Source organism: Lepus europaeus, chromosome 1, assembly GCF_033115175.1.
Source record: "Lepus europaeus isolate LE1 chromosome 1, mLepTim1.pri, whole genome shotgun sequence".
Taxonomy (NCBI): Eukaryota; Metazoa; Chordata; class Mammalia; order Lagomorpha; family Leporidae; genus Lepus; species Lepus europaeus.
The window spans coordinates 19,206,086-19,218,264 of NC_084827.1; the positions used below are offsets into that span (position 1 = coordinate 19,206,086).

The 12,179-nt window shown below is 47.1% G+C and overlaps 1 protein-coding gene across 4 annotated transcripts in view; it reads right to left on the reverse strand.

Moving 5' to 3' along the window:
* Positions 1-3,247: 3,247 nt before the first annotated feature.
* AHCYL2 (adenosylhomocysteinase like 2) overlaps positions 3,248-12,179 on the reverse strand; it is a 232,840-nt gene continuing 223,908 nt past the window's right edge. For 2 of the 4 annotated variants that reach the window (XM_062201547.1, XM_062201457.1), the window contains exons 13-17: positions 11,857-11,955; positions 9,940-10,008; positions 9,741-9,819; positions 6,374-6,494; positions 3,248-5,997 (exon numbers count right to left, since the gene is read on the reverse strand). In XM_062201547.1, coding sequence (XP_062057531.1) covers positions 5,991-5,997; positions 6,374-6,494; positions 9,741-9,819; positions 9,940-10,008; positions 11,857-11,955 — 375 coding nt within the window. In that variant the 3' untranslated portion in view covers positions 3,248-5,990. Of the gene's footprint in view, positions 5,998-6,369; positions 6,495-9,740; positions 9,820-9,939; positions 10,009-11,856; positions 11,956-12,179 lie in introns of those variants that run through there. The other 2 variants (XM_062201727.1, XM_062201642.1) reach the window with 1 other exon arrangement.

Genomic DNA, 12,179 nt, shown 5'->3' on the forward strand with positions numbered 1-12,179 from the left:
ATTGTAGGATGTTTAGCAGAACCCCTGGGCTCTCCTTACTAGATGCCAGCAGTACCCTTCCTCTAATTGTGACAAGCCAAAATGTCTCTAGATATTGCAAAACATCCCCTAAGGAGCAAAATCTCTGGTTACGATCCACTGGTTAACAGAATTGAACTGGCAAGAATTTCCAAGAAAGTCCTTGGCTCCAGGCCTACACTATTTGACTCTGGAGATTTTTTTTTTTTTTCAGGGTATAATTTGTTAAACACTTAATAATTTTCACTCCGCTTTAACATTCACAACCCACGCTTAACTCGTCACTGCTTGTGTGGTAAGCCTGCCACTGCACAGCCTATTGGGGGTTCTTAATAAAAAGAATGCATTCTTCCACCTCTCTTCCTCCCTTCCAAGCAGAGAGCTCTAGGACTAAGAGGCCCAGAAGTCCATATTCCTTTGTGAGCCTAGCCAGTCAGCAGGGTCCCCAACAGCACTGGCGGCCCAGAGTGGCCCAGTTTGGAGGCTTTGCTTCTTCTCCTGCCTATCCCTAGGGCAAAGGACAGAGACTGATTCGAAGGAGGGCTGGGGACAGTCCTCAAGTTCCCGCTGGGTTCTGTAACATCAGTGCTGAGCCTAGAGCTCCATCTGGCTTTACTTAGAGAGAAGGGATTTGAAAAATTAGTGCTACAGAGAGCACAAAGATTCAACACGAGGGCAATTCCTGACCTTTTCCACACCCCAGTGGAGAGGAAGACAGTAAAGATCACACAGCTATCTGCTCATTATGAGCCCAGATGTCCAGCGTTTGTCCTAAGGAGGGAGATACCTGGAAACAAATGGAAGAAATAATGAGAAACTGTAAATTAATTGGAAATTTTGAAAATGCAGGCCATGAGATTGAAAAATAATTTCTTTTAGCTTATTTGTCAACAAAGGAGTGACAGGCATCAGTACCACCGCCCACAGAAGCACCCGTAAGTATACCTGGAAACTAATTAGTCAGGGCTGATCTTCAAGTATTTCCATTCTACAGAGATAGTGCTGGTGCTGTTATTTTAACTGTACTTTCAAACTGACACTACCAGGTTGCTGGCAAGAGAGTTTGAGGTATAAATGGGTAAAATTACAAGGATAAACACACTTCTTTAAGCACTCCACATTAATTCAGACAGCAGATACATGATCAAATAGATAGCACACACACTGAGAAAGCTTAAAAATAAGATGCCTGAGGTGGGTGATAGGGCAGAGTGGGTTAAGCCTCTACTTGGGATGCCCACATCCCATATCAGAGTAGTTGGGATTGATGTGCACCTGAGGGGACAGCAGATGATTGCTCAAGTACCTGGGTCCCTGAAATCCACACAGGAGACCTAGATGGAATTCCTGGCTTATAGCTTCAGCCTGGCCTAACTCTGGCTGTTGCAGGCATTTAGGGATTGAATCAGCAGATGGAAAATCTGTGTCATCTTGCCTTTCAAATAAAAAAAAAAAAAAAAAAAAAGAGGCCGGCGCCGTGGCTCAACAGGCTAATCCTCCGCCTTGCGGCGCCGGCACACCGGGTTCTAGTCCCGGTCGGGGCACCGGTCCTGTCCCGGTTGCCCCTCTTCCAGGCCAGCTCTCTGCTGTGGCCAGGGAGTGCAGTGGAGGATGGCCCAAGTGCTTGGGTCCTGCACCCCATGGGAGACCAGGAGAAGCACCTGGCTCCTGCCATCGGAACAGCGCGGTGCGCCGGCCGCAGCGCGCTACCGCGGCGGCCATTGGAGGGTGAACCAACGGCAAAGGAAGACCTTTCTCTCTGTCTGTCTCTCTCTCTCTCACTGTCCACTCTGCCTGTCAAAAATATAAAAAAAAAAAAAAAAAAAGAGAGAGAGAGAGAGATGCAGGAAGTTTTTGGAGGCTATTAGGCAGCTAAGACAATAGAGTAAAGATAGAACACCTCCTTTTCCCATAAAGGGCGCATGTGGGTGTAATGATACAATGGAAGCTGGAGGGCCCTAGGCTGACAAGGAATTTATGTTCATGCAGTAAGCAGTGTGTGCCAGGCTCTGTACATAGCATTAAAAAAAAATAGAGCAAGTTACTTAACTCTTACCTAGGAGATAAGCATTGTCCATTTCATGGGCAAGAAAACCGAGACTCTGATTATATTTGAGTAATTTACCTAAGTTACACAACGTATAAATGCCAGAGCTGGATTCCAATCCAAATCAACCTGACTCAGAGTCTACAGTACTGTGGACTCTTCCCTCAATACTGGCAGCTGGAGAAACCTGCACAGCAGTGGACAGCCTGGGTCAGGAAGTAAGACCCAGACACTTAAGATTCCATCCTTGGAAAAAGAGGAGCCAGGCCCTGCTGTAGGGGAGCACTTCCTGTCAGCTGACTCCTGGGCTTCATAATAAGTGACTGCATTCTCTTTCTAACCAAGGGAGCACCAGCTGGCAGCGTTAACAACGGCCTAGACTCTCTATTGATAGTCCTGGTGCAGGGGCCCAAGCACTTGGGCCATCTTCTACTGCTTTCCCAGGCCGCAGCAGAGAGCTGGATCGGAAGTGGAGCAGCCGGGTCTCAAACCGGCGTCCATATGGGATGCCATTGCTTCAGGCCAGGGCGTTAACCTGCTGTGCCATAATGCTGGCCCCAGAAAAGGCAGATTCTTACATACAGCCAGGGTGTGTGTGTACGGTGGGGCAGGTAGGGAGTGCTGACAAGATACTGATTAGTAGGCTGCCGCCGTGGCTTAACAGGCTAATCCTCCGCCTTGCGGCGCCGGCACACTGGGTTCTAGTCCCGGTTGGGGCTCTGGATTCTATCCCGGTTGCCCCTCTTCCAGGCCAGCTCTCTGCTGTGGCCCGGGAGTGCAGTGGAGGATGGCCCAAGTCCTTGGGCCCTGCACCTGCATGGGAGACCAGGAGAAGCACCTGGCTCCTGGCTTCGGATCAGCACGATGTGCCGGCCGCAGCGGCCATTGGAGGGTGAACCAACGGCAAAAAGGAAGACCTTTCTCTCTGTCTCTCTCTCTCTCACTATCCACTCTGCCTGTCAAGAAAAAAAAAAAAAAAAAAAAAGATACTGATTAGTAGAGTGAGCAACATGGAATAAGGTTCTCAAGACTAAGTTCATTAAAACATGCCTAGTGGTAAATGCTTCAGCTTTTTACACCCCTGTCCTGTAGCAGGTTCACTATCTTGCCACCCAGAGATCTCTCTCACCTCAGTTCCCAGTCTGCAGAAGCAAAGAATACTCTCAGGACAAAAATCCACGTTAAGAATATTTTATTTGTCTTTTGAGATTACATAGTCATTATTGCTGATCTAATACAATCACTTAGACATAAAGATTTCCAAGAGCTTCTCAAAAATTCCTTAGCGATTTTACTCCTTTCAGTAAGATGACATTGAACACTAGATGATTATTTTTAATATATATATTTATGTATGTATATATAGCTTAGAACTTGTCACATATAATTTGCTGGTGTTACCTATTTTCCTTCTGTAATTTTCCTTTATTTAAAAAGCTTAATGCAATAATGCATCTTGATTTTTTTTTTTAAACCATGACAAAGTTAATTTTGAGAAAACCACAGGAGCAGCGATTTCTGATCTGTTCAGAGAAAAGCCAAGCAGCACAAAAGCTTTGCAGGAGTCTGTGGCCATGGGGAGCCGTGCTCACATGGGGAGGGGGCAAGAGGGCATAGGGAAGGGAAACTAGGTATAGATATGTTTTTAATGAGAAAAAGAAAACAATATTCCCATCATGAAGGCAAAAAAGACCTTGAAAAGTAGCACAAATTCACTGTAGAGAAAATAGCATCCCCACAGGCCAGGGCCGCATACAAAAAGATAATTAGCCTTCTTTCCATGCCTACACCTAGACAAGATGCACCTAAGGTGAGAGGCTGGAGACACCTGCTCTGATTCCAAGGGTACAGGGAATAATGACCTGATTCCAACACCAAGATAGAACCCAAATACCCAGGAGACCTGGGCCTCCATATTAAGGGCTGATGACAATGGGTCCTCTGAGAGAGGGGAAGAGAGGTCATCTGAAACTCAGATGCAGATACCTCACCGCGGGCAGCAACGCTGGCAGCCCAACTTAGAAGCCAGTACGGCTCCTTTTTCAGAACAGTTCTCTTCACCAAAGCAAGGCAGAATGTACTCTAAGTACCAGCACACAGTGAGCTCCATAGAGAGCAAGGCTTTGCTGAGAAACAGCAGGTTCTGATTTTTGGTCTAAGAATACAATAGGCTAGGGTCCAGATACGTGCCTAATGGAATCTGCTCTGGATAGAAGATGAGGTATGAAGAGCTGAATCTTTTGTGAAAGGGATCCAATTAACACACACATCGGACTGGGTAGGCAAAAGGAAGAACTGGCAGAGCGGCCTGGCAGATTTTTCAGCATTTAAAATCTTCCTCATAAAAAGGGATATAGCCATAGCCACGTGTGTGGCCTGTCTCCCATACTTCTGAGGCACGCGGCCTCTGAAGAGCCAGACTCTCGGGGCTGAGCCTGTGAGATACACACTGAGGCCAACAGCCGTTTACCCGAGTTGCACCTCCCTACCTCCAGAAGTAAGGTCACTTCCAGACGAGCTCTGAGGGTCTGTGTGAAGACTGGGGACGGGGAGACGGTGGAGGTATGGGAGGGAGTCTGGAAGGAAAGGCAATGGTGATCCTGAGTGAACTGGGGTTTCCTTCAGTCTCCTTGGTCTTGGGACGTTGAGGCAGATCAGCTTAGGGAAAAAAAAAGCAGGGCGAGGGGGAGAACCAGCAAACATGAGAGTGTTAAATGGAGATGGTGGAGGGGAGAGGGACTTACTTAATTCAAGATTCTAAGGGCCACTCCAGTGGAGCCTTTGTGGACCAGCAGGTCCACCTCCAAAAGGAATCTAACTCTTGGAGTGGAACATAACATTTCATGCTGCTCTCCTGATTTCTTTTTTAAATGCTAGAGTTACTTAGGAAACTACCTCTGAGATTCATAATCTTTATATGGAAGAGTTCAGATTATAAAAGATACAGCAGAGAAGAAAGACTGCAAATGCAGGCTCAAACTACAGATCTCGGCTTTATCAATGGCAATGGTCAAAGAGATGACTGTCTGATGAGGCTCCAATTAGCTTTGATCATCTGGAAACAGGTTAGTGTCATCTCTGTGTCCCTCAGCCAGTTGAGCTGCAGAGAAGGGAGCTTCCTGGGAAACAGCAGTAAATTGACAATGTCAGGAAGTAACCTATGGTTCCCAGTGGAGCTGGTCCCACTTCCTGAGCAGAGGTTGGTGGGGTTAGAAATGTCTGCTGGACACCAGAGCTGTTGAGTAAATACTGGAGGCACATCGCTCTTAGAACAAGACAGCATTAAAATGAAAGTCAATGTTCAAGGAGAGGAAAGGAATCTGAAATAAGGAAGCAGACCCCAAGGAGGCACGGGCAGAGGTGAGTTCTTGGTAGAGCTTGTCAAAGTCATACACTCCCTCCTTACTGGCCCTGCTATAAAGAAGGCAGTGACAGCGACGGTCAAGGCTAGGAACCCAGGCTGTGTTCATTTAGTGGCTTCCAAAAGGTTTCACCTGGGGAAGGGTCAAAGCTGAGAAAGGCAGCTGCTGAAATGTATTCCAGAAAACCCCAGGGAACAAGGAGTCTGGAATCCCTGGACTAACTCCTGAGCCTGGACAAGAGGAAAAATGGCCATTGCTGAGGATTCCGAGTCAGTGGGGGTGGGGGGATGTGAATGATGCACTAGGAACCTCACCCCATTTCTTTCCTTCCTCAGCCTGTCTGGTGCAGCTTCCGTGGCCCTGGGGCAGTAACCACACTCTGGGCCAAGGCTACAGGCACAGGTTCTAGATTTTAATAAATAAATAACCTAACACATAAGGTGAGCACGGCAGGAAGCTCTGATGGGAGAAGCAGCTTCTGGATTCTTTCCTGTGTAGTGGTGGAGAAAAGGCTTGGAGTTCTTCGATTCCTTAAAACTTCTTCTGGCTTGAGTTACAGGAACTTAATACCTGGAAGGAAAAAGAAAGATGAGACTGTGACACTATCCGCTAGCGGGGCTGCTGGGCCATGAAGAGCCTAAAGGTCTAACGGGGGGGCAGGGACTTTTCTGGAGAGCATGCTGAAGGGAGACAACTGTGGCTCTTTCCCATCAGTGAAAAAGGCCAGTATTTCTTCGGGTGGAGAACACTATTGTTTGCAGGAGGCTCCAAAGAGTCCTTTATGGGGGCTGGGGGGCTGGGGGGTTGGGGGCAGGGAGCAATGAGGAGGATTGGGTTTACTTGTCTGAGTTCATGTAAATGTACATGGTGGGGAGAAAAAGATCCACTCCTGAGTGGGAGCTCTTCCCTGTCTAGGCTCTCCTGGTTTCTGGGGGGCCCAAGTCACCTGTAGTAATTAGGCTTGAAGGGCCCATTCTTGTTGAGTCCAAGATACTTGGCCTGTTCATCTGTCAGCTCTGTCAGGTGGGCATCAAAGGTGGGCAGGTGCAGGCTTGCCACATACTCATCTGGAACAGATCACAGAACCCTGCATGAGCATCCACGCCTACTATTTGGCTATTCTCCCCAAGCTAGGCCTTAAAACACTGGTAGATACCTTTAAATTCCTGAAGCTGAATGAAATATGCTCAACATTTGCTCACTGGCCTTCAATTCTTCCCTTTCTCCCTTCCTTTCATTTGAGAGGCAGAGAGACAGAGTGAGCAAGCTCCCATTTGGTTCTCTTCCCCAGATGCCCACAATGGCAGAGACTGCTCTGGGCCAAAGCCGGGAGCTGAGAACTCCATCCAGGTCTCCCATGAGGGTGGCAGGAACCCTATTCCCTGAGCCATCACCATAGTCTCTCAGGGTGGGCATTGGTGGGAAGATGGAGTCAGGAGACAGAGGCCATGCTGAACCCAGGCATTCCAATATGGGACACTGGCTTGAAAGCCTGCATCTTAACTGACAGGCCAAATGCTCACCCTTGGCCCGCAATTCTTAGGAATGTTTGCTTTCACTTTTATACTTTGTGCCTTAAAAAAAAAATAAAAATAAAAAAGACTTAGGTGGCAGAGTAACAGAGAGAGAGGGAGAGACAGAGAAGGATCTTCCATTCATTTGTTCACTCCCCAGATGGCTGCAAGCCCTGGCTGAAGCCAGGAGCCTGGAACTCAATCTGGGTCTCTCCTGTGGAAGGCAGGGGCCCAAGCACTTGGGCCATCTTCTGCTTCTTTCCCAGGCACATTGGCAGGGAGCTGGATTGTAGGTGGAGCAGCCAGGACTCAAACCAGTGCTCACATGGGATACAGGCCTCACAGGCTGGGGCGTAACCCTCTGCACTACAATGGCAGCTCCAAAACATCTGTTGCTTACTAACTCTTTCAGCCTTGATCCTTTCCTGCTCCTCAGAAAAGTGACGGAGAGAGAGAGAAGCACTAGGTCTATCAGAAAGAACGGGACAGAAGCAGAACTCTGTATCTTAGGTCGTTCAGCAAAACTAACAGCTGGGGGAACTGGAAGAGATAAATAATAAGGATACTACTATTTGCTTTTAGTACTCTTAGTTCTGTGTTTCTGTTATATTTTATTATCTGAATACACTACACTTGATTATGATTTTATGTCATTTCCTTTAAAAAGTTTGTGGAAAAACAGAATTAGAAGATAACATAAGGGGGCAGGCATTTGGCTTAGCAGTTAAGATGCCACTTGAGATACCGGCATCCCATACTGGAATGCCTGGGTTCAATACCCATCTCCTGCTCCTGACTCAAGTTCCTGCTAATGCAGACCCTGAGGTGCAGTCGTGATGGTTAAGTAATTGGGTCCATGTCACCCACATGGGTACCCTGGATTGAGTTCCCAGTTCCTGGCTTCAGGAGGGCCCAGCCTTGGCTATAGTGGGCATTTGGGGAGTGGACCAGCAAATGGGAGCTCAAGCTCTCCCTCTCATAAAAAAAAAAAAAAAAGATATGGACTGTTCTATTTCTTTTATAGTCGTCTTTCAAAGTGACTATTAAAAGTTAAAGGGGGGGCTGGTGCTGTGGCATAGTGGGTAAAGCCTCCACCTACAGTGCCAGCATTACCGGTTTGAGTCCTAGCTATTCCACTTCCAATCCAGCTCTCTGCTACGGCCTGGGAAAGCAGTGGAGGATGGCCCAAGTCCTGGGGCCCCTGTACCCGCGTGGGAGACCTGGAAAAGCTCCTGGTTTTGGATCAGCACAGCTCCGGCCATTGCGACCAACTGGGGAGTGAACCAGCAGATAGAAGACCTCTTTCTCTCTCTCTCTCTCTGCCTCTCCTTCTCTCTCTGTATAACTCTGCCTTTCAAATAAATAAACAAATCTTAAAAAAAAAAAAAAAAAAAAAAAAAAAGGTTAAAGGGGACTTCCAAACAGCAGCTCTACACCTAGTGCGAAAGCACATGAAAACCTGAAGCTGATTTACTCCCTGATCTTTGCCTGAGGAGATTACAAACATACTGTGTCAGTTCAGATGCCTGGGGCAGGCTCTTTAAAAATTTAATACCGCTTAAGGTTTCCCTTATACCAAACATCATGTAACTAAACTCTTAACAGGAGCCATTCAGTCTCTCCGTGGGTCTGAAGCAGCGGGGCTAGCCTTGGAGGTCTAGCTCCAAGTCCTGTCTGAGACAGGTGGGGGCCCAGACCGGTATGCCAGAGGTCACAAGGCAGCAGATGATTCCTTTCTTTTAGGAGATTTTTTTTTTTTTCCCTGTGATATTCTTGCAGACAAGACACTTAGAGAAAATCCTTACTATTCACAGGCAGGGTAAATGAAATTACAGAAAATATCACATTTACACTTGGGAGACCCATATAGAAAACAGGAAAAATTATCTAGCAATGGAACCTAGGAATCCTAGTTCCTACTTTATAAAATAAAGATATCCAGGGTGAGCACTGTGGGACAGTGGGCTAAGCCAGCACTTGGGATGCTGGCATTCCATATCAGAGTGCCTGATTCAAGTCCCAGCTACTCTACTTCTGATCCAGCTTCCTACTAATGCATTTGGGAGGCAGAGCAAGTGTTTGGGCCCCTGCCACCTACCTGGGAGCCCCAGATAGAGTTTCTGACTCCTGGTTTTGGCTTGGGCCAGCTCTGGTTACTGCTGGCATTTGGGGAGTGAATCAGTGGATGAAAGAATCACTATGTTCCTAACGTACTTATGAAATGCATGAAGTTTGTATCCCTTAAATAAAAGGTTTATAAAGAAAAAGCAAACAAACAAAAGAACTCTGTCACTCCCTCTGCCTCTATTACTCTGTCTTTCAAATAAAATAAATTTTTTAAAAAAGATAAAGGGGCCAGCTCTGTGTGTAGTGGGTTGGAACACCACCTGCAGCACCGGCATCCCATGTGGGCGCTGGTTAGAGTCCTGGCTGCTCCACTTCAGATCCAGCTCCCTGCTAACACCCCTGGGAAAGCAGAAGATGATCCAAGTGCTTGGGCCTCTGTACCCACGTGGGAGAACTGGATGCAATTCTTGGCTCCTGGCTTCAGCCTGGCCCAGTGTTGGCCATTGTGGCCATTTGGGGAGTGAACCAGTGGATGGAAGATCTCTCTCTCTCTCTCTCTCTCACTGTAATTCTGACTTTTGAATAAATAAATAAATCTTTTTAAAAAAGGAAAAATAAATGAAGACACCTTTTCTCCCCCTATCTGTAAGAAAGTTAATATTCCCAAACTTCCTTCAGCCTCTGACCCTGAACCACTTTGGCAAGGATGAGGATGGAAGAGCACATGCTTACCCATCTTCTTGGGCAGTAGGTAGACATCTTGCTTATAGCGACCCTCAGGAGCATTGTAAAGCTCTATCAAGGCAAGAGCCTAGAAAAACAGAGAGATGATGTTGACGTGCTGTTCACACAACCCACCCCACACCAAGTGACACCCAGCTGATCCCAGGACCCTCTTCAGCCCTCTGCGGGCCCACTCTGGAGGCCTTACCTGGGTAGTCGCAGTGATTGAGAGCACAAATGTAGGCACTGTGGAGCAGCTTAGGTTCAGCAGACGGCCCTAGTGTTCAAAGGTGAAGACACAAAGGGGTTAGGACAAAGTCACTGGGCTCTGAAGAGTCAGGGGGGAGTAAGACCAGCACTTCCAAATACCTTCCAGCTAACACTGAGAGATAAAACGCAGGTGTCTGATAAATAGGAATTAACTGATTGACATGTGAATGAAACCCTGAAAAGTCTGGAAAATCTGATGAAGGTAGTAGCCAAACAATTTCTGGAATTACAAAAAAAAGAACAGAGATGGTCACATGATACTGCCTCATACCGTCCTTTCCTAGGAAACTTAATTTAAAGATTTATTTATTTACTTGAGAGGCACAATTACAGAGAGAGAGAGAGAGACAGAGACAGAGACACAGACAGAGGGAGAGGTCTTCCATCTACTGGTTCACTCCCCAAATGGTGGCAACGGCCGGAGCTGCACTGATCCGAAGCCAGGAGCCAGAAGCTTTTTCACCAATATGGGACGCCAGCACCACAGGCAGATGCTTAACCTACTATGCCACAGTGCTGGCCCCTTGATCAACTTTTTGATTAAATATATAGCAAAAAACACTTGCAGTGGTTGCTTTTGTCACTATTACTAGGAAGTAGAACCTCCCAGGGCAACTAGGAATAAAGTCATCATCAGACAGTAGGCTGACCCACAACTTTAACAAACTGCCTGTTTGTGAAGAAGTAATTCTGTCTCTTCACAGATGCCCTGAGGTACGTGAGAAGGTGTGATACAAGGAAAAGATGAAGAGGACACACAAACCTAACTTTATGGGCTCCTAGATACAGTGGGCCCCCCCTTTTTTTTTTTTTAAGATTTATTTATTTATTTGAAAGGCAGAGTTACAGAGAGAGGAGAAACAGAGAGAGAGATCAATCTTCCATCTGCTGGTTCATTCCCAAATGGCTACAATAGCTGGGGTTGAGCCAGCTCAAAGCCAGGATCCTGGAATTCCATCCGGGTCTCCCACGTGGGTGCAGAGGCCCAAGCTTGGGCAATCTTTGCTGCTTTCCCAGGTGCATTAGCAGGAAGCTGGATTGGAAGTGGAGTAGCTGGGACTTGAACCGGTGCTCAAAGGCAGTGGCCCTACCTGCTACACCACAATGCAAGTCCCAAAATGTGTCCTTTACATTTTCATATTAAATATCTTTAATATAAAAGACAAAATTGACTCAGAAAAACAGGAAACATTATTATTCTCCTTGTTACTTTGCTTTCTTTCCCTGGAGTCCTGTCAGGAGTCTAGGACTAGGAAGAGGAGCTTTTAAGGGAGAAAAATGGTCAGACACTGACGTGGAAGGTCAGTTAGGACCAAAGTCAGGGCCAAACGTGAGCCAGGAGAAGCCAACATGGGAAACAACAGCCAAGCCGCTGGTGTACAGCTAGGTGCTTCTGCACACGAGGCTCAGTTAGGGGAAAGGACACTCAAAACCAGGGAGTCTGTCACCAAAGACATGACTTTCCCAGAGCTTGCCTGAGATGGTCTGAGTTAGCGGTCAGGAATATCTACGTGGTGCTTACTGATTAAACCATCCCATAAATAGCAGTATCTCTTTGTAAGCATCACTCAAAGTGGCAATGATTCTATCTGTTAATTCCTTCCACAGTTACAGTCATTATCTGACTCAACCTGTAGCATGACATGGAGAGACAAGATAATTGGTGAAAAGTGGGGAACCAAAATAGTTCCTTAATTGCGGAATGAAAAGATCTTTCACAATTAGAAGTCGAGTCCTTTGGCAAAGTAGTTAAACTTATGCTTCAGACAAAGAGTTGAAAGGATGAAGGTGCACGAGGAGGAGGGGCTGCAGTCTTTCTTGTCAGGGGAGTATCTGTTCCCAGGCCCGGTCTCACCTCTGCCAGCAGTACTATCCTCTTGCCATCAGGCCATATCACGTGGTCCACTTGGGATCTCACCCGCTCCCAGGTCAGTTCTGGGGTCCGCAGGCTCGCCTGGAACACAGCAAGCACAGCATCAGCTGTGGGAGGTCCCGTGTCGGGCACAGACACTGAAGGGAGCCATTGCAAACCGCAAGTTGAAAGGAGCAACCAACATGCCGGATGAATACCTGCCCTGGGTTGGTTAGGACTGTTCCATTTCGGGGAATTTAATCTTAGGCCCAGCCAGGGAGGGATCACTCAGGATGTCATTCCACAACACATACTGTACGCCCACA